Below are 22,812 nucleotides of genomic sequence, written 5' to 3' on the forward strand. Positions count from 1 at the left end.
GCTATTGCTGTGCGATCATTGGAAATGATCGTGGATCGTTGTCTGCCGCACTTTCTCGCACCTGGTGAGCATAACGCACTTCTCCAGAACTTGCAGGGTCGTGCATCTCTCATGGCCATCACTTGAGCAAGCATATACGTTCTGTGCAGGCCTATTGCCGCTACAGCCGAAGTAAAGGTTGATTCTGGCGTGGCTCACTATACAGTAAACCCTCATTAACTCGAAGTTGTAAAATCCGGGGAAAATTTCGAGATAAGCGGAGTTTCAGGTTAGGCAAATTGCCGAAAATTTTTGGCAACAATCTCTGGCGATCCGTCGCGCGCCGCCGCTGCCAACGCCTGTCGTTGCCGCTAGTGCACACAGCACGGAGTGGCAGTACTCTGCGACAGGGAGGCGCATTTTCAGCGTTGCTTTGTTACCACCCCGTCGTCATTCGGTCAAGGGAGTACAGTTACGCTATATTCTGTTTCTAACATTACAGAGCTTGAAATACAATAACACTGATGAAATTTTTTGTAACACATCGCGTCTAAAAAAAAATAAAGTCGCACCGCAGCGATGTGCTTCTAAACTGCAATGCATACTTGCATTGCAAGCAGTGACTTTCTCCTGCTCCTTTCGAAAATTAACATCTAGCCACACTAGCCTTTTTATTTTCCTTTGCTACCCTACCAAGCTTTTACTGCATTGTCTCGATGCTCTCATATATGCACGGATCAGACGAAGTGAGCATCTGCAGGTTCTTCGCTCAAACTAGACTAGGAACAGAAAAGGAAAAAAGCCACAACGGAAATTGAGTAGCCCAAAGCCTTCTGCGATTGGCTGCCCTGTGAGCTGCTTCCGAGTGACGCGAAATTTTCTAAAAACTCAGAACCTGACGGCGACGAGCGAAAATGCTTTGGCAGCCCTCGGCCCATCGCGCCCGTTGACGCTCCACTTCACAAGGGAAGGTTTTGTAATAAACGCAAAAAAAATTCTCAGGAAAAACTGAATTTGAATATTTTGGAAGGAAGAACTGGGGGGGGGGGGTATTGCTTGCTTTATGTTGGCATTTCGCCTGACAAAAGCATCCTCGAGCTGCTGAATGCATCGCATAAGCCGTTGGTCGCCGCCGCTGCATTAAACTTTGTTGCGGAGCAAGCATTGCGAACAGTGCATCCACAACAAAAATCAAAGTCAACGCTTCGTGTGCATAGCGCGATGAAACAGAACCACACAATCACTAAATCGCTCTTGCCGGTATGCACATGCGAAGGGCAGCTGACCAAACCAGTTCGGCACTTTGTGTAGGAACAAAGCACTTGCTCGGAGTCCCTATTACCTTTCGGCAATGACCTTTGCCTTCGGTCCTTCTGGCCAAAATTTCAAGATATCCGCATTACGTCCGAAAAATGCTTCGAGATAAATGGGAGCTAATACATAACACCTATGGGAGGTGAAGTCGCGGCGTGAAAAATTTTCGAATTAACCTATTTTTCGAGATATGCGAGTTCGAGGGTTGACTTTGCTCTCCGTCGACACTGTTGTGTGAATCGACCCACTCAGCCACGACCTCGTCGACCGTTAGAGCCGTGGAGGTCAAATGGCATCATCCTCATGAAAGTAATCGCTTTCACAGTTTGCGCGAACGGAATCGCTTGTAGTGCTCGTGTGCTGCATGTGATCCTGTTCGAGCGAACCATGAAGGGAAGCGATGCGACAATGTGCGTGACTACAGCGACTGTGCAAAAGAACTGAGATAAACATGGTGGTGCAGCCTGCCCATATGCCCTCTACATTGCGTGTGGATAAATATTTGAACAGGCCAAGCCAAGCCACCTTAAAAGTAAACATGGCCTTGTGCACCTGTCACTTGGGTCGGTTTTATTGCTAAAGTAATACTGCGCCAGGTCAAACCGCTCGTCGCTGTGTGCCGTGTCCGTGGTTGCCTGGCAGGAGCTGCCAACTTGGATCTCTCGTTTCACATGGAACGGTTATGGACGGTTATGTCAGAATCGGCCTGCCAGGTCCCTGGCATTCACGTTACCCCCACAGGCCACTAAGGCACGTTCATACGGCTTGGTTAAAGTGGGCTTTATATGTGGGCTGGGGAAGAAGAAGAATGCTTGGTTACTCGCAGCTAATGCTTTCGCTTCTTGTTCGGTTCAGCAGCGTTGAACCCTTCTAATTTTTTGGATGCCCGTATCATACGGGAACATCCCCAATTTACAACCTAACAGCGGGGTTTCTAACCCTTTCGCTGTTGGGTGTTTCTGGCGGTGACACACTCCCATTGTCGGCTTGGTTTCAGGGAACGAGCATAGCGATTTTTTATTATGATTGCTATACAAATAACATAGTCAATGGAATATGCACATTTCAGTGTTCTGCAGGTGTTGTTTATATTATCATCACCAGCCTGACTATAAAAGAGATAAATGAGGATAATATAAGAAAAAGAACACTGCTTGATACTTCTTGAGAGTCTGAATCCGAGCTTGGCTGGTACTTGTAATCAGAAGAGCCATCACTCGAGTCCGCAGTCGAAGGTCCCGCACTATCAGCCATCCGAAAGTAACCACGCGCACGGAGGGCGCACTTTCGGTGGCCCGCACAATGGAGAGAACTGGCACGTTGAGAAATCAAGACCTGTAACTGCACTCGCTTGCCGCATGATCGCTTAGTACGAGAGAGTTGAGCGCGTGGTGTGACCGCGCCGACCCCCTTCTTGCTGGGGGGCGCGGTCGCTTCATAATTTTTAATATACATGTACCAACACAGCGCGGGGTGAAAATGCGAGCTTGCAGAAAGATTTGACAGATGGCGCTGCCAGTCCAAGCGCGCCAGCTTCGCGCTGAGGCACGAAGTTTTGAATGCACGGTAGAAAACGTGTCGGCACGTCTGTGACACTGCGGGGCGAAGCACAAAAACGTACCGGTACGTTTGTGACATTGAAAGGGCTAATAAATGAAACTCTATGGTAGCCATGCCAGGACTCAACCTCAACGCAGCAGCCAGGATAACATAACACCTATGAACGCAACAGCGGAGTTCTACTGTAGTCAGTGTAGAGAGTTTGTTTTTTCAAAGTCTGCCGCCTCTATGCATTCATCATTTTGGAGTTTTCAAATACACATGCTTCAATGGGGTGGCTCTGGGAAGCTAAGAAGCTTCGTAATATTGGAATATTGGAGAATTCAGTACATCAAGGTTTGTTACATGTAGGTTTAACTGTGTTCATAATTCTGAAGATACATGGTGGGCACTAGTTGGATATCATAATAAAAATTCATAAAATGCTCTTGACTAGTGGACTTTGACCTAGAAGCAGTGTGCCCATTGATCTGGCAAGTGGATATAATTCCTTGCTGACCGTTGCTGCTTTGCAGGTATGGTGGACACCATTTTTGCAGACGTTGCTCAGCCGGACCAGGCAAGGATAGTTGCCATCAATGCTCACCAGTTCCTCAAAAATGGCGGTCATTTTGTCATATCCATAAAGGTAGGCCGATCTCCTACGTTCTCCTTTGTATGTCACACATGCAGGTGATGTGGCTGGGATATATCTGGGCGATACACCACATGTCATTTCTGCACTGCAGAAAATATATGCCTGCTGCACTCGTATCGGGCCATCTTATATCTCTGGGCTACACGAACATATTGCAATGCTGCATTGTTTGAAAGACTGTTGAAGCCTATAGAGGAGCAGCTGTATCCCACACCCTGCCTTTATGCGTTTTAGTCTGGGGTTAGGCATTGAACTATACAGTATAAACTGGAATATAGATCTTTTCACGACCCTGGGAGAAACCGGTTTGACTGGGCTGTGAAGCAGGGGGGGGGGGGAATCATCAGCTTTTTCCTGTGTTATGAGTACAGTTCACTCTCCAATATGGCAGTGCCCTGTGGCCAATTTTATAGGTCGAGATTTTTTCCTCGAAGAAAGCAAGCTAAAATCACCCCTCGTCTTATAGAGCCGTCTTTAGCAGAATTTGAGGCACAGTCTGGCAACAGATGGCATGCCTGCTCGTGAATGGACAGCCAAAACCAAAGCTTTTCAATACTACTAGTTGTGAAACTTCCCATAAGGCCCATGTATCGAAGAATGGTGATTTTAATTGGTCAAAGTTCGGGTGTATACGAATAGTAGTGGCGCCTGCGGCCATTAGAGGAAGCTGCGTCTAAATTGCAAGCTTTCAGATTGTTTATAAATACACAACCATCATGGAAAATAAAATTAGTTGAAGACTTGCACTAGCAAGAATTCTTAAAGATACTAACAGCCATATAATAATTGAGATGGAAAAGAAGAGAGAGAAATGTGATTTCCAAAAGGCAATGACGAGCAAAAAGCTTCTATTGACCGCTTCTAGATGGTGTGACAATTCATAGGCACCTGAAAAATGCATACAAAACTAGTCACTTTTTGAAGTGAAGTTTTGCAACTGGTATGATCCAAAAGCTCTGGCCAAAACCGTATCGACAACCTGCAGTTGCTGGCATTCTTTTTTTCGTCCCAAGCGCATTTATGTTAGCATGCGCACTTTCATTTGGCCTATGAGAGTGTAAAATGCCCTTTAGCAATAAATAATGGTACGTGAAGACAGTTTACAGTAGCTTCCTAGAAAGGGTATCGTTCGCCGAAGCGAACGGCAACATGGATCCTCTCTCGGCGACGGTTCGGTGTTTTAGAGAAGAGTGTGCGGTGCCGTGGACAAGATCAGCTGTTTGCATGCAACCTTTCAAGGACACGGGTCTTGCGGACCAAAAAATCGCGAAAAAATCACTTTTTAGAAAATGTGGTTTGCGAAATCAGTAGCTCTTTATCTACCTATCTGCTAAGTTTTTCATCTCTAGGGTCGGTATTTTAGTCACAATGCCAATTTATATAATCGATGTCGCCCAAATTTGGGCCGAAAACGACCCCCGAAACAACCATTTTCCGCGAGGCGTAGCTCCCATTTTGTGCGCGGCACCGTAGCCATCTTGGTCTCATTCGAAAGAGCCGCCTTTCGTTTTCAAATTGCCGCCTCTGCTGTTTACATTCGCCATTGGTCGCATAAAAAATAGCAAAAAAGAAAACGTGGCATTTGCAATCCCATTGGCTTTCGGGGTGCATTTGACGATAAGGCGTCCCCGCATTGGTGGAGCTGGCTGGACGGCGTCTGCTCGGCGCGCCCGAGCCGCGGGGAGACTGCGGAGACGTGACGCCGGCCGCGCTTGGTTCCGAACCGCGAGGTGCGTTCATGGCAAGAATTTGTGAAAAAAGTGAAAAAAATAGTTGAATAATCATCTCAAGTGATGCCCTGCCCCGGCTGTGCCCGCTCAGGCCGACGAAAATCGTGCGCCGAACGATCGTGTGTACGAGCCTGAAGTAGGCCTAGCGTGTTCCCCAGCACGGGGGACTGCTACTGCCAGTGGTCGCACCCGCCGCGACAGTGATAACGCAGGCCACAGATGAGCGGAAAGATAAGCTCAAAACAGGAAAAGCTTGAACTCGCGCCAACTCCAGCAACGAAGCGGTAGACGAATTGTGTTCGTAACGATGACGGCAGCGCGGCGGACAGTCCACTTGGCGATGCGGAGTTCACGATCGTCCGATCTAAACAGTTTGCCGAGATTGGCGAAGCGTAAAACATACGGCGGTGATATCGGCATTTAAAAAAGTGAACGGGGATAAGGAATCGCCGTCAAACTTATTCTCCAATGCGTAAACTGCGGGACACGTCGTCTTCGTAGAGCTCGCCGCGCGTTTGCGGCGATCGGACCTCGTTCATAGTCCTTAGGGAATTCACTTGCTTCCAGTGCAATGCAGAGCACTAGGAAGCAGCAAACAGCTCCAAATTACATTTCTTTTCCGCAATAAACGTTCCTCACCGCGGTCTTGATGCGAGGACGTAGCAAAAAAAACAAAAAAAAAAAACGAAAAAAAAAAACGAAAAAAAAAAAAACGAAAAAGTGACAACTGAATGGGCTGCAACTGCAAATCAAAATGAAAGAGGCGACACTTGGACGTTGGAAAGCAAAGAGACTACATTCCTGGAGGTTTATAGCCATTTTAAATTGTAAACGTGTGCATTGCACCAGTGAATGTCTGAGAGCAGAGAGGAAGCGTGCTTCCTCTGCAGCTTTTCAGACTGCAGCAAAACGAAAGCAGAAGGGCAAACCCAATGCAGATTACTGTCCAGGAGCCTTCTAGGCCACAGTGGCCTGCATTTCTACAGTTTTTGTTTGATTAAATTAGTGTTTGACATTGCAATTCGTTTTTTCCATTTTTCTCAAAATGAAAATTTTGCCTACCCTTCTATTTTGCGGGCGGCATTGTGGCTCTCCTACTTGTTAGATTGTAATGATTTTTTTTTTACTGGCTCGTGAATGTTAAGGGGGGACATGGGTCTTGAGCAAAATTTTCTTAATATTTGACCTGTCAGTATGAAATTTGCAGGGTTTATGTAAATTCTTGTGCTGGTTTCAAATATGTTGTTAGTTTTCTTCTACATAAATTTGCTGAGTAGTTACAGCAACTTTGCTGTTCCAGACTTGCGGGAAGCTTGTAAAAATATCTACTGAAGGGAAATTGCTAAAATGCACATGGATCTGTTCCTGAATGTCTAAGGAACACAATAAAACAAGTTTTGTGCTCCTGCCTTACTACAAGCCAAAGTTATGGAAGTTTTAAGTTTCAGCTTCACAAGTGCAACCACCCCCTTTCTACATCTTCTTATGTTTAAAAATTTTTCATGCAGTTGAGACCTTGTATAATAGCTTTATTGTGTTCCTTTAACACTCACGAGCCAGTAAAAAGAAAAATCATTACAATCTAACGAGTAGGAGAGCCACAATGCCACCCACAAAATAGAAGGGTAGGCAAAATTTTCATTTTGAGAAAAATGGAAAAAACGAATTGCAATGTCAAACACTAATTTAATCAAACAAAAACTGTAGAAATGCAGGCCACTGTGGCCTAGAAGGCTCCTGGACAGTAATCTGCATTGGGTTTGCCTTTCTGCTTTCGTTTTGCTGCAGTCTGAAAAGCTGCAGAGGAAGCACGCTTCCTCTCTGCTCTCAGACATTCACTGGTGCAATGCACACGTTTACAATTTAAAATGGCTATAAACCTCCAGGAATGTAGTCTCTTTGCTTTCCAACGTCCAAGTGTCGCCTCTTTTATTTTGATTTGCAGTTGCAGCACATTCAGTTGTCACTTTTTTTTTCTTTTTTTCTTCTTCTTTTTTTTTTTTTTTACGTACGTCGTTTTGCTACGTCCTCGTATCAAGACCGCGGTGAGGAACGTTTATTGCGGAAAAGGAATGTAATTTGGAGCTGTTTGCTGCTTCCCAGTGCTCTGCATTGCACTGGAAGCAAGTGAATTCCCTAAGGACTATGAACGAGGTCCGATCGGCGTAAACGCGCAGCGAGCTCTACGAAGACGACGTGTCCCGCAGTTTACGCATTGGAGAATAAGTTTGACGGCGATTCCTTATCCCCGTTCACTTTTTTAAATGCCAATATCGCCGCCGTATGTTTTACGCTTCGCCAATCTCGGCAAACTGTTTAGATCTGACGATCGTGAACTCCGCATCGCCAAGCGGACTGTCCGCCGCGCTGCCGTCATCGTTACGAACACAATCCGTCTACCGCTTCGTTGCTGGAGTTGGCGCGAGTTCAAGCTTTTCCTGTTTTGAGCTTATCTTTCTGCTCATCTGCGGCCTGCGTTATCACTGTCGCGGCGGGTGCGACCGCTGGCAGTAGCAGTCCTCCGTGCTGGGGTGGGGAACACGCTAGGCCTACTTCAGGCTCGTACACACGATCGTTCGGCGCACGATTTCCGTCGGCCTGAGCGTGCACAGCCGGGGCAGGGCATCACTTGAGATAATTATTCAACTATTTTTTTTTTTTCACTTTTTTCACAAATTCTTGCCATGAACGCACCTCGCGGTTCGGAACCAAGCGCGGCCGGCGTCACGTCTCCGCCGTCTCCCCGCGGCTCGGGCGCGCCGAGCAGACGCCGTCAGCCAGCTCCACCAATGCGGAGACGCCTTATCGTCACGTGCACCTCGAAAGCCAATGGGATTGCAAATTCCACGTTTTCTTTTTTGCTATTTTTTATGCGACCAATGGGCGAATGTAAACAGCAGAGGCGGCAATTTGAAGACGAAAGGCGGCTCTTTCGAATGAGACCAAGATGGCTACGGTGCCGCGCACAAAATGGGAGCTACGCCTCGCGGAAAATGGTTGTTTCGGGGGTCGTTTTCGGCCCAAATTTGGGCGACATCGATTATATAAATTGGCATTGTGACTAAAATACCGACCCTAGAGATGAAAAACTTAGCAGATAGGTAGATAAAGAGCTACTGATTTCGTAAATCACATTTTCTAAAAAGTGATTTTTTCGCGATTTTTTGTTCCGCAAGACCCGTGTCCCCCCTTAAAGGAACACAATAAAGCTATTATACAAGGTCTCAACTGCATGAAAAATTTTTAAACATAAGAAGATGTAGAAAGGGGGTGGTTGCACTTGTGAAGCTGAAACTTAAAACTTCCATAACTTTGGCTTGTAGTAAGGCAGGAGCACAAAACTTGTTTTATTGTGTTCCTTAGACATTCAGAAACAGATCCATGTGCATTTTAGCAATTTCCCTTCAGTAGATATTTTTACAAGCTTCCCGCAAGTCTGGAACAGCAAAGTTGCTGTAACTACTCAGCAAATTTATGTAGAAGAAAACTAACAACATATTTGAAACCAGCATAAGAATTTACATAAACCCTGCAAATTTCATACTGACAGGACAAATATTAAGAAAATTTTGCTCAAGACCCATGTCCCCCCTTAAGCAACACGCTTGATGGAACTAGATGACACACACTCTGGGAGGGGCGAGCAGCAAAGAGTCGTAATGCTGCTGAAAGTTTGGAGTGAAATCGTAGCTCCGATAATGCAGGGAGACAGTCGATTTTTATATATATATATATATATTTTTTTTTTTCCCCCCCACTTCACGGTATCCGATCGGTACCAATCCAAGTGACCTGGGTTTGGAGTCCTCCATTATGCATCCCTTATAGCCCCGGAGTTGCTTATGGATGTTAACACACCATAAACCTTTCCAAGTAGTGGAGGCTAAGTGCAATAGATAACACGTGGCACAGAGCTCTGGCCATATCAGACCTCTACAATGCACATAGTTGGGTAGTTGTAGGAAACAGCCAAGCACTGAGGTACAGCGTCATAATGCAGTTGTTGCTGTAGTTTTATGCAGCACTGATCTCTTTTTTGGGTGATTGCTAAACAAGGAGAGTTTATTAACCTGAGAAAAGTATGTTTCACTGTTGATGACTGAAGATAATAGACTAGCTTCATACCTCAGTACATGAAAGAGGAGAGAGCTGCGTACAAACCTTGGCCTCCAACATGAGGCATCGAAGCTAGATTTGCTGAAGCTGCTCTATCCTTCTGCCCTGACGGGGTGGTGCAGTGGTAGTGCACTCGACTACTGTGCCCAAGGATGCGACATCGAATCCCGGCCTCGGCTGCCGCTTTTCGATGGAGGTGAAAAGCTAGGCGCCCGTGTGCTGTGCGATGTTAGTGCATGTTAAAAAACTTTGGGTGGTCGAAATTTCCGGAGCACTCCACTACGGCGTCTCTCATAGCCTTAGTTGCTTCGGGGCGCTAAACCCAACAGACCAAACCAAACCTTCTAACATCATCCAGTCTGAGGGCATGTACGAACGCCGCCAAGTGAATGGACATTGTTGCGGCGCTGAGCACTGCATTCTGTGCATACCGATTGTGACAGCGCAGCATGAGGCCTGTTTGATCCTTGTTTTTGAAATACATTCGAATCCGGATATATCGAACTCGAAGGGGACCGCAAAATAGTTCGATGTATCGATAATTCGATATACCGAAATCGTCTTGTGACGGCACTTACGATGCGAAAAAACGATACCGTATTTGTCGCGTAATCAACCCACTCGCATAATGAACCCACCCTCCACTTTTGCACCCGAGAATTTAAAAAAAAAAGAAAAAAAGCGTTAAGGCCAGCTCGCTTGCATGCAAGCGATCTCAGTGGCTAGCGGCAGCGACAGGAGTGAAGCGTTTTCGCTTGCATGTTGATGGCGCGCGTCGCTCCGTTTGGGTCGTCTCATCCACAGCTCATTTCTTGGCAGCGTGCCAAGATGCTGTGCAGCGATAACGTCGCGGCGTGTTTATCCTTTGATAGCTCCTGCCGTGGCAGGGAACGAACTCTGCAGAGTGTCCGCAATGGCTTGATTGCACGTGCCTGGTTCGATTTATCGCGCCGCGCTTGGGACGGGCGTCATGATCGCGTGCTTTCGTTGATTCATACATGCACGGATAAACGACTCCCGCCAAAAAGAAAAAAAAGCTTCTTGCTTTTTAACGTCCGCAGCCGCCATATCTGACGCTACGCCGCGCATTCAGCACACCAATAAGAATGAAGGACTCTCGCAAAAAAAGAAAAAAAAACAGAGAGAGAGATCTGCCGCTTCTTGACGTCCGCAGGCGTCATAGCCACGTCAGCCGCCGCGCGCAGAGGGTTCGCAGCACACGCTGAAGAAAGCGTCCGACGTCTGTCTGAAAACGGGCTGAGCTGGCTTGGCGCATGCGTAGCGCGTGCTGAAGGAGAGAGATAGCTCGGCAAAAGAATGGGCACACCCACGCACATGGCTTGCAAACGTCATGTGCTGGCGCGCGGGAAACGATAACTGCAGATGCGCGCACCTTTGGGGAATGGGCACGGCGCTGCCCAAACCAGCCGAATCCGAACTGTCCCGACTCCGAACTGTCCCTTCTCATTCCTTCCGCGCGTGGCTTGAAAACGTCACGCGGCAAACGGCCAATGGGGATGCAATAGTCTTTGGGGAAGGCACACTTTCCAGTGCGTGGTGCGGAGTTCGATACATCCAACGACCGGTGAAATTGAGTTCGATATATGACGCGGCTTTCCTATACTTTTACATGCGATTTTCAAGGGGATATTCCGTGAGTTCGATATAACCAAAATTTGATATATCCTGGTTCGATATAACCGGGTTCGAATGTAGTCATGGAAGAGAAGTACACCGGGAAGTCGAACTGCATGCCAAAAAATTGAAAACCATCTTTTTCCTTTGAATGATTTTGAACCACCAGCACTGTGTTATTTGTTATGTTATTTGTTAAGTGAATTGAATAGATGAATATTTCATTTGATATTCCAGTTATTTGAAAATTTGCTTGCCCCTCGTTGTGCTATTATAAATGCGCTCAGGACTTGTGATGGACCAGGATGCGGAAAAGCTTGCACTTTATAAAGTGTTTGCTGCTGTAGGCATTGTCCTTGTCGAGCTGCATGGCATCTTTCTTGCTTCTGTGCAGGCCAATTGCATTGACTCAACAGCGGAGCCTGAGGCCGTCTTTGCCGGTGAGGTGGAAAAACTGAAGCAGGAGCGCCTCAAGCCTCAAGAGCAAATTACATTGGAACCTTACGAGAGAGACCACGCTGTTGTTGTGGGCATCTACAGGTGATTTTGTCTTGTTTAGTACAATCAAGGTAGTGTTGTTTCTTCGGTTTAGATCAGTAGCTGCATGTGCTTAATATTAAAGTGAGCATTTCAGTAAAGCAGTCAGGAGCTCTCCTGTGCACAAATTGGACTACTTTCACTTCAGGGGAACTTAAATATTTTTCATGCGAACATATATGCATTTATTTGTCGAGCAGACTTTGGAGCGCTCTGTAGCAGGGTTACCAGGTCCAAAACTCAACAAGAGCCACATAAATTGCAAAAGTGGCCAAACTGCGGGCGGGCTGTCAAAAGTAGCTAAAAATAGCGCCAAGGCACCACAAATGCATCATCAAAAGCAGCTCTGTCACGAAAAATTGTTAAAATTTCCTGGGATACAGGAAAGAGCATCCACAACCTAACGAAAAAATATATGCGTGAGCACCCCGAAGCAAAAGCGCGGAAATGCTTGAGGCATTTCTGAAACGAAGGCAAAAAGCATGTGTGTAACAAGAACAGTTAGCTTTGTCCTCGCTAGAGGAGAAACACTGTTCTTGAGGTGTAGTTGTAAAGGTTTTTATTCCCGAATAGATTGCGGCATTAATGGCTTAGTTTTTTCGCGTGACATTTTTGCAGTACTCTGTGAACAAGGGCATGATTTGATGCATACTGTTTTTAGTTGCATTTTTCTGTTTAAAAACATGCTTTTGATGAAGCGCAATCAATACATATGAGAAAAAAATCGGAAGTACAAAGTTGTTCAGGCCACATGCTTCACTTTTCAACGTGTACTGAGGTGCTTACAACAGCCATAAGCTATTCATCGTTTATGATACAGACAGCCGTCATTTTCACATTTCAGACTTTCTGGAGTTAAAAGGCTAAAAAATTATGTAGCCTGAAAATTTTTTACCCCACTGCAGCTCTCAGCATCACACAACTCACCTGCCGGGCTGTCATGCGCCACCGATCACAACGCCCTTAAAGCCAGTAGACTACTGAAACAAAGTATATCTGCTAAGCAGCAAGTAATTTCCTTGCTTTGATAAAATACAGTCAAACCCGGGTTATAATGAACTGCATAATTCAACGCGATTTGTTCGCTATATAAAGTATTTCGCTATAACCAAACCCGTTTATAACGAACTTCAGTACCAAATTCGTTATACACAATGTCCAGAACAGCGCAGCGTAAAACCCACTAACTAAAGAAAAACCGTGCCGCTCACCATGAATCTACAAAAGAAATTTATTGCAGATAAATGCTTACTTATTTGCAGTAGGCAGTGATCTTCGCCTGAACACTGCGTTTAACTCCATCAGCGAGAATCGCACTTTCCACACGCGACATCATTTCCACAAGCTCCAGTCCGCTTCCCTGTATTCAGGAGCAGTATCGGCGCAGCAGATCGGTAGCAGCGAGGTCTTCGTGCAACGTCTGGCAAGGGCGATCGTCTTCCGGCGGTGGCTCCTCGGTCTCCTCGTCGGCAACAATTTTCGAGTCCAACGGGCTCGCTGTCACGGCTACGTTGTCGTCAACAGTGAGAAAATCCTCCAGGGCAACTTCTTTGAGCACAGCATCCGGAACATCAGCGAGTTCTTCCCACAGCGTGGCAACATCGCTGTCATCTTGCACAGTGCGCGCTTCACTAGTAGCTTCTGCATCCTCTCGACATAGTCCAGCATAGTGGAAGCAGTTGCTGATTGTGGATTGCGTCACGTCTTTCCAGGCACGGTTAATCATTTCTATTGCGGCCAGCAAATTAATCTTAGCTCGTCGTTAACCCGCAATTTCACCAACAGCCGCTCAACAACGCATTTCCTGTAGCCCAGCTTGATAGCGCGGATGATCCCCTGATCGAGGGGCTGCAAAACCGCTGTTGCGTTCGGTGGCAGGAAACAAAGCTCGATGTTCTTGAGCGTGACGCCGCAGTGGTGCGCAGAACAGTTATCGAGGAGGAGGCAAATCTTGCGCCCGCTCGTTGCAAGTTCCTCATCCCAGCCACGCAGCCACGCTTCGAACAACGTTCTGGTCATCCAGGCCTTAGAATTTGAGTTGTATGTGACTGGGAGTGAAGTGCATCCTCACAGGCACATAGGTGACTTGAACTTGCCTATGACAAGCGGCCGCAGCTTTGATGAACCGTTCATGTTTGTCGTGAGAAGAACGGTGACTCGGGCCTTATTCAATTTACTGCCATGGCACTTCTCATTTTTTACCGCCAAGATACTGCTCGGCAGCACAGTTGCCAAAACAAGGCAGTCTCTTCAGTGTTAAAAATATTGCATGGTTTGTATCTCTCCGTGACAGCACGCCACACGTCTTGCACCCACTTCTCAGCACTCTCAGCGTCCACTGCTTGGCTTTCACCTGCAGCCACCTTTCCGGTGGTGGAGTAGCGGTCTTTAAATCGTTGGAGCCAACCACTGCCCGCTGTAAACCCCTCGACGTCCAGGACGAAGGCAGAATCTTTTGCCGTCTGTTGCAGCATGGGGCCAGAGACAGGCAGATTTCGCGCGCGAACGTCCAAGAACCATTGGTACAGCGCTTTCTCTACTTGGTCGTAAGCCGGCTTGCGGTGGCGAAAGCCATCACCATTTGGTCGTTCCTGTTCATTGCTTCTGATGGCCGACTGGTTTTTCAAAATGGTGCTTAACGTGCTCCGCAAAATTTTGAAATGCGCGGCAACGTCAGACTTTTTTTCGCCGCGGATCTCCAGCTTGTCGGAAAGCGGTAGGGCACGCCGCTGCTTCGTCGTCATCTTGCAGGATGTAGCGCCGGAATGCAAGTCAGCAGCAACATAGGCACATCCGGAAATGTGAGGATAGCAGCAGCACGACTTGCAAACGCGAACAAAGAAAGCTCTGAGGATGTGGGAAAGTGCGCCACTGACTCGTTCGTTGTTGGAGGCTGCCTTCCCTTTGAAGATTCTCCCCTTCCCTTCGCCCAAACTTGAAACCAGTTCTGGTCAGTGTTTCTTCTTTCTCGAAGCACAATAGGTCTGGAGCTGCTCGCACGTCTTTGATCACATGGTAGGCAGCTGCCGAATAGGAGCGCTGCGAAGAGAGGCTGGCCGATGGCGCAGATTTTAAAGGCTACTCCGGGCGACGGCCGCGCATGCGTACAAGAGGGTCCGTCGTGGAAGCTGCTGTAGAGAGCTCCTCCTGCGTTTGCCTCCAGCATGGGCCGAGGCCGCCTGGAGGCAGCGCGGAATCGGCGCAGAAGCACCCTAGCGGGCGCGTGACGACGTATGCGCTGTGTGAGACCTTGGGGAACGGAGCAGTCGCCAATCCCCCTCCCATCTGACAACGGCATGTGCTAGAAGTATTGCGGCCCGGCAGCGTGGGCTGCCCAAAGAGTACTCGGAGCCAGCACAAAGGCCCGCCCGTTGGCGAGCGTTATGAAAAATACATTCATAATGCTAGCGGAAATTCGAGTGTTCGATATAAAACCTAATTTGCTCTATCCGAGTTCGTTATATTCGGGTTTGACTGTACTACAATAAAGTGAAAGGTAGTGAGACGCATCCTATAGTCGGATACAGGTCAAGAAAAAATGTGGCATCCAGCTATGAAACGACCCCCCTCCAACCAATAGCTGCCGAGCTATACGATGACGTCACTGCCGACCACCTTGCACCTACGAGTAGTGCTTGGAACGTGGTTTTTCGAGCGAGTCCGTGCTGGCAAATAGTTCCTAAATGCTTCGCGAGTTCCAGCAAGAATACATGCCTTCACTCAATTCGATCAACAGTCGTTTGCTCATCAGAGTGCAACAGGCAAAACAGCATATTCTGATGGTGAATTTCAGCACTGTCGAGTTTTCACGAAACCGCTTTGTTGTTTCTGCGCTTCGTTGCATCTCTTTTCCGCCATGGAGCCCTACGATGTGGGCGCCCCTGGGAACACCGATGGACAGATGCAACAATCGGAGGCGGCCATTTTAGTAACAGTCCGTGTAACCGTGAGCGCGGAGGGAATACTGGTGTCTTCTTTTTATTATTATAATTATTATTAATATTATTATTAACCAGTGTATGCCGTGACGTCACACATTTGGAGCGATGCCACTGGTTAGAGGGGGTTCCCTTGAAGGCTGTTTGCAGCTTTTTTCTTGACCTGTATCTGACTATAGTGGTGGTTGGAAAAGGCCGCATGGCGGCATTGCATGGCACAAGGAAGTATTTCGAAGTCTTGCCTAGGGGGGGAGATTAAGTCTGGTCTAACCTTTGGCCAAACATCGCATTTTATTTGGTCCTGACTTAGATTTTGCCAATTTCAAGTTACTGTTGCCAAGAGGTCCCAAAAGTAGCCAATTTGGCACAAAGTGGCCAAATCCAGTTTATTGAAGTAAAAAAAAAGGTCATTTTACATCAACTTCTAATTGTCATGTGGTGGGGCAGCAGTTAGTAGTTTTGTGCATGATGTGACAGTTCAGTTGACTAAACCTTTCATGTATGACAAAGCCTGTCATGCAAGCATACACGATGGGTGGTGACTGCTTTTATGCAATCTGCGTTCACTGGCTGTACCACCATCGGTGCAGTGCAGACAAGCGCACAGGTTGGGACAGTGTTCAGGCGCGGAAGCAAACCGGTCCGTTGTGCTGAGGGCTTGAAGAGAAAATACCAAGGTGGCGACAAGGAACAAGAAACTGCTTCTTCGACGTTTACTGTAATAATTACGCCTTCTAGCTAGAGCCAAAAGCCAGTCGTAGATCCTGCATTATTTTATGCATTTCCCAGCGTACTGAGAGGTATTTTACCTGTGATCAGCGACTGAATATCTGTCTATTGTTCGGTTAACTTCATCTTTTCCCCCAAAACATTGTTTCATGTGTCTACCTAATCAGCAAATAGGGGACTCCAAATTTCGAGTCTGTTGCTCTACCGCCTGAGGTTCAGTGACTATATGTATGTTGCATGTAAATTATCCCCGAGAGCATTCACCAGTGCCAGCCGTGTCGATAGCAGGCGACGTAGTACATCCTGTATTACCGCAACTTCCACATGGAACATGATCTAATGGGAAGGAGGGGAGCTGTGCAGTAGCCCTTCGACGCTGTCTGTGACATCAAGGCACTCGTCAGGCTAATCAGCCATCACAGGAAAATTAGGGGCTCGTTGTGAAAACATGCAAAGGAAGCAAGCAGCCACCGACACCAAGGGAAGCTTAGGGGTTTATTTGTTTGATCAATGTGAAATAATGTAATCATCGAGATAATTGATAAGAATGTAGAAGAAAAAACAACCATGCGCCCCCAGTGAAATCCGAACCCACAACCCAACATAAACACCTATGAAATTAGATTGAACAGCCACTGCCACTGCCGTTGGTCGTGGGTAAGGATCCTACCTGCGGCATGTGGTTGTTTTTTCCCCTACTTTCTAACTGGACCGCCTCTTGAGCGAAGATAGGCCTACTAGGTAGACAATGAAACCTCTTAAGCGATGATTTAAACGCATAACGCTAAGGCTGTCATACTACTGGTGCAAATAAAGTACAGTGCAAGACGAATGTAGGGCATCTGACAGAGAGGCGCACATTTTGTGCAGGTACATAAGACACAGAACTTAAACGAAAGACAGGTCTAGAGTGAGTAGCATCTTCTGCTAGGTGGCTGCTGCTGCTTACATGTGCTGCTTTGCTGATTAACGAGCGCGCTTGAGAGCTTTTCCTGTCACTCAGGTTTTGGCGCAGCATTCTTTACCAGATAACTTGCGCAAGAAATAATTATCTCCATGGGTACATCATTATCTCACATTGGTATGCTCGAAAGAAGAAGAAAAGAAAAGACCTGCTATATTTTTCTTAGTAATGGTTGGCCTCTTTTGTACATTATTCTGCAACTTTATCGAACCCCCGTTTGAAAAATTCTCCCGCCTCAACCGGAGGCTCATTTGCGCTGAAACTGCACACAAAGCTTGCGGGTTGTTGTCCCCTTCTTTATGAGGTAAGTTTGACCATGGTGCTTACTTGATTTGGTTGCGGATGATGAGAATCCAGAACCGTCTGCGACGAGACTGAGGAGCAAAAAGCGCCAGCGCAGAGTTTCTAGCATAAGGCAGCTGTGGCGTCATCTGGTGTCGCTGGAGGAAAGCGCCGCAGTTCAAAAGCGCCAAGGCAAGCATGGCACGTTCCTGTAACGGTGCTAAATGGCGCACTGCTGCCCTTCGGTGGAAAGTTTACGTTCGCTTCTTTTACTCTTCAATCTCGTCGCAGATGGTTCTGGTTTCTCATCATGCGTGGCCAAACCTAGTAAGCGCCATGGTCAAACTTACCTAATAAAGAAGGAAACAACAATGTGCAAGCTTTCTGCGCAGTTTCAGCGCAAATGAGCCTCCGGTTGAGGGGGGAGAATTTTTCAAACAGGGGTTCGATGAAGTTGCAGAGCACTGTATGTTCTTATAATGGCCTCAGTTGTGGCAGGCTTGAAATGTCAAAGGTGGTCTGATGCCCCTGATGTAAGGTTTAATGTCATTTGAATAGAATTTGTATCTCTATGGGCAGCATTTAGGTTGTATAGATTGGCAGTGTTCATACTTCATGAAACGTGCAATACACAGGTTACAAATTGCAGCGCTCGCTTTCCTTAGTCGTTTGGTAGGTTTTGAAGTTCAGTCAGGCACACATGATAGCTTATGGTTGATGTGCCGAGATCGCCGTATGTCACCATATTTATAGCGCACTAAAAGTAATCATTTTACGGTGACCACTTTGGAAAGGACTAATACCTCCATCACAGAAGCAGATTTAATGTCATTCGAATCGAATGTCGTTCGGTGCTACACGGTAAAATATGTCGTTCGCAAATGGTGGCAATTACGATCAGCTATAATAAAAATACTGCACTTAAGGAACATGAGTGCTTATTAAAGGCGTTTGAAATCACTGTGTAGCATTTTAAGGCTGATCAAAACATTTCCGTTCGATAATTCAAGCGAAAAACATTACTTTTAGTTGTGCTGTAGCACTTTAGCCACAAAAATCCAAGCCAAGTATCGAGTCACCCACAAATTCGATAAATGTAAACAAACAATATGACTCAATACAGCGGAGCGCGGATATACAGCATGGTATATACAGTGCGGAGACGCACAGAGGCACGTAGAGCATGTAATTGACGTCCAAACTGTGAGGAGCTCAGTCTCAGCTTTAAGTAGTTCCGAGATAAATACGGGGAGATGCGGCCACCAAGGAACAAAGAGCCCAAAATGATCGGGAGATGCTGCCATGATTGGACCACTGCTGTGACCGAGAGTAATGCCGTTCCGCGAGTGCCTGCAGTGCGAATAATTTTACATCTGAATTAGCAGGTTTTAAAACATAACTCCAGAAATATAATTTTTAACTTTCACTGTGCGCAGAATATGTTGTTGCGTTATATGTTTCTGCTGCGTATCTGGTGTCAAGAGTGAACATTCGGTTTGCAATCGAATGCGAATGAGTTCCCCAAACTCATTCAATGAAGAATGTCATTCGAACCTAATCACATTAAGTTTTCTCGTGTAGCAGGAAAATAATGACATTAGATGCTAATGTCATTCGATACGAATTACATTAAATTTGCTCGTGTGACAGAGGTATAAGATTTTGAATTGCGCGGTGTAACCGATGTTGCGTCGCCGCTGGTGGATTGTTTTCGTTCAAGCTCCATAGGTGGCACCACATTGCCTTCAACATGCGGTTTCTTGGCGCATCTTTGCCAAGCCACCAGATGCTTGTAAATAGCCTTATGTTCGTGATGAAACACTGTTTTATAGTAGTAAAGCGTTCTAATATTTTTTTACCATTTGTATCCGTGCAGGCAACCGAAGAAATCAGAAGGGTGACCTGCAGGCCCGGGACAAGTCTGTTTTTATCCTGCACAGTGTTTTAGCGTCTCCTTCCGGATTTGAAAACGCGCAGTTCGCGTGGCTGTAAGCTATAATAAACGTTTTTTTTTGCCCTAACCGTATTGTGTTTTTCCCTCTAAGATGTCTGGTTTGAAAGTTGGTATGTACCCAAAGTTGAAATCCAACCTTGCAAACGAGTTGTTGCACGTCCCCGTTCAGCAACACCTCGATTGGTAGTTGCGTATTCGCGTTTCCATGTGTATGTATTACTAGCTGCTTGCTTTTTGCCATTTTAACTTGGCCAAGAAGTTATTGTTTGTATTTAATAGCAGCATATACACATGCACTTGCATAAACCTCTCTTTAATGGTACGCAACTACAGTGTCTGGTGCTCGGCTTCGCCGCTTTTGGCGGGAGGAAACGCAACGGCCATGGATAAGCGGAATTCAAATTGAAAGATTTTCCGCGCCATTTTAACGTGTTGGAGATTTTATTTTGTGTGTGTGTGCCTTCTGGATTACTTCTGATTGGATTACCTGACCTGCGCTGTGAACTAAAATAACTGTGGATAGCCTGTGTTGAGGTAGGTGGCCCTTTTTTCCTGAGGCTGCGTGGCAATCTCACTTGAGCCAATGCGCCATGTGGTTATGGCGTTGTTCTTTCAAATGAAAGGAACGCGCAATGTTTACAAATGAATTTTAGCTTATGTAGCTTCGGGAGCAATCAGCCTAGTGAAATTTGAGGTAGCAGAATGTAAGTGCCGGTTGAGATCGTTGGAGACGGAACAAGTTGAACATAAAACTCGTTGTTCCGTTTCTATCTCGGGAGCACATTGCGCACAGCAACACGTGAATTTCTCTCGTGTTTACTGTTCTGTGCGACATGAGGTCCTAAATGGTGTTTAAATCGTAGGGTGTTTCCTTTTACGCATGTTTCTTTAACCGTTTCACTCACCATCCCCATCGTTGACTAACCTCAGTACGAAACAAATGTCCAAAACTCCGACAATTTGCTAAGCCTTGCAGACGCCGTTCGCTTCGAGACGACTGGTCGCCGCATTCTTGTCGCTGTGTCGGTGAAATCTGCGCCATCGGACGATCCATCAGTTGTAGTTTGCAGATTTCGCTGTGCAGCGTTGGTTCGCTTGAAAGTTTAAACGCCGGCGTGAGCGGTGCCTCGGTTTCATCGTTCCTGCTCGAGATCGGCTTGTTTGCTTACTCGTTTGTTTATTCGCGCACTTTCACGGACACAGCGTGCCCAGTGCATATCGTAGGCGTACGAGCGCTAGAAATGACCATCACTGTTATTTCGTCCTGTAGGTTATTCTGTTGGGATCGGAAATTCGCGGCGCTTAGTAACAGCATGCGATCAGCTGACGACGCTTCTAAGATGTCTACATCCGGGTGACTCTGGGCGAAGTGAAAAGGACAGCGATGCCGAAAAACATGACGTTTCCTCGTTCATTAGCGTTTCGGGCTCCGGTTTCTTTCATTATATTCTATCTGTGATGAATTTTCGTTGTTAACGTAAAAGAGCTGCTTTTCTTTCCCATCGAGACTGCCTTTTTGCCGTATTTTTTGTGTCCGCCGCAGCGTTGCGTTCAGTTCGCGTTTAGCTTTTGCCCTCGCCCTCGCTTGTGTTCTTCCCTCTCCTGGCGGCCGCCGTTGTCGTCTGCCGCTTCGAATCGGGGACGCCATATTTGCATGAAAAATGCAATGCAATGTCCTAGCCTCCTTAGTTGCGACTGTACTGTTGTCTATAATCTGTCACCGTGACTTTCTCTGACCATCTTTTCCTGGCTGCACTGAAATAAGCAGCTTTCGTTACGTTATGTTTCTTTGTGATGGTGTTTTTTTTTTTTTTTTTTTTTAGTTACACCAGCGCCGCTCTAGTTTCAGTGATGTGGGCTTTTTCTTTCTTTTTCTTGTTTTTTTCTTCAGTCGCTCTCTCCGCCTCGTTTCTTGTGTGCTCATTCTCTCTCCGGCCGTCGCATGTCAACAAAGCCGCGTGGGCGCGTTTTGAAGCTATGCTTTTTGCCACCTTTCTGCTTTATGTGGTTTTTCGCTTTTTAGCCATACCTGCGGCGGAGCGGGCCGGCCAAGCGTGTCATACATTCGCCCCCGAACAGTTGAAGGTTCGTGTAATGCTGTGGTGACTGCTAAGAGCCGAATCTGAGCACGCTGAAGCTTACTTCTTAGGTTGCCATCTCGTCACACAGCGTACTGTCGACATACGACATCGTGTATCGTGTATGACCCTATTACTGGCGCCAAATCCAAAAGTGCCGTTTGAGGCAACTCACGCGCTATGCACCTTTTCTCTTTTTGTCTTCTGATAGAAGCGTTGCAACGGTAGTGCTGTCGTGGTGCTGCTAACACATTCCTGATAATACTTTCTTGCAAACTCTCGCAACAAAATTCCACAAAACATTCACGACTGAACAGTTAAGTCTGAATTTAATTTTGCATTCAGCCTATTCATTTTGTTCCTGCACTGTCTGGCTGTGGGTTTGGTATTGTTGTTTTCCATTGCAGAATCCGGATTTCGAGGCATTGGAAAGCATAGGCCGCATTTGTTTATTGCGCAATTTAGTTTGCGTGACATGCTCTTCAATAATCAGACAAATATAAAACGAATGTATGGACGAAACGTGGGGAGAGGAATCCTGGGCAGAGGTTGTGATTTGTTTCCATATAATGTCCTGTCGCTCAATGATGCGCATGTCAGATCTGGCGTGTAGGATTTTTTCTTTCATAGGCGTTTACATTTGGTTACAGTATCCCAAGGCACTCAGTCAGTGCCATCTATGTATTTTGGTCAGCAAAATTGCCACGGAAGGTCAAAACTTTCTGGAAAGAGAAATCGGTTAGAAATCGTATAGAAAATCTGTTAGAAACATTGTTAACTGGCTAGTTTTAGGCACGAGATGTGCTCATTACCTACATTTCACTTTTATTTATGATTGCTTGTGAACAGTTTTGGGATCAATGTGATCCGTAGACTTTTCGCCATCCTCTGTAACGGTCAGAATCACAGGAAATGCGACCGTCTCGCACGCCACTTAGAGATTCGGGCGGCTGCACCTATTCGAATTGAAGATGGGGTTAGGGACGTTGATTATAAGCACAAAATGTCATAAACTCAAAACAAGAAAATGACATACCTAAGAAGAAAAAAAAAAATGTCACAGGAAGAATTAAACAAAACTCTATAGCAATCTTAATGGCTGATATTAGTAAAAAAATGAAAGAATGGGGTATGAAAAGTTAGAAGACTAGCAGACTGACTGTATTGATGAAATTTATTATGTGCTTTTTAAATTTTTAAATGTTAGAAAATTATGTGCTTGAAAAGAGGTTATGTGGCTGCCGATGCAAAATGATAAATTTTCTTGAAAAGTGAAATGCCTGAAAGAAGAGAAAAGGTTTAGTAAACAACAGATTGCCCTCCCTTTGTATTTGCTCTTGGATGCAACAGCAGATGATG

General features: G+C 46.3%; 2 protein-coding genes across 3 annotated transcripts in view; both read left to right on the forward strand.

The window, feature by feature from the left end:
- Fib (rRNA 2'-O-methyltransferase fibrillarin) overlaps positions 1 to 19,442 on the forward strand; it is a 38,554-nt gene extending 19,112 nt beyond the window's left edge. The window contains exons 8-10 of the mRNA XM_084606708.1: positions 3,369 to 3,481; positions 11,366 to 11,511; positions 19,298 to 19,442. Coding sequence (XP_084462834.1) covers positions 3,369 to 3,481; positions 11,366 to 11,511; positions 19,298 to 19,322 — 284 coding nt within the window. The 3' untranslated portion in view covers positions 19,323 to 19,442. The remainder of the gene's footprint in view (positions 1 to 3,368; positions 3,482 to 11,365; positions 11,512 to 19,297) is intronic.
- A 226-nt stretch (positions 19,443 to 19,668) lies between these two features.
- The window catches only part of mnb (minibrain), a 92,543-nt gene continuing 89,399 nt past the window's right edge, over positions 19,669 to 22,812 (forward strand). Inside the window, exon 1 of one of the 2 annotated variants that reach the window (XM_084606711.1) lies at positions 19,669 to 19,909. The gene's annotated coding sequence lies outside the window, so the exon portion shown is untranslated. The remainder of the gene's footprint in view (positions 19,910 to 22,812) is intronic. The other variant, XM_084606712.1, reaches the window with a different exon arrangement.

This window comes from Amblyomma maculatum, chromosome 6 (assembly GCF_055883805.1).
Source record: "Amblyomma maculatum isolate TAMU_Amacu chromosome 6, ASM5588380v1, whole genome shotgun sequence".
NCBI classification, from domain to species: Eukaryota; Metazoa; Arthropoda; class Arachnida; order Ixodida; family Ixodidae; genus Amblyomma; species Amblyomma maculatum.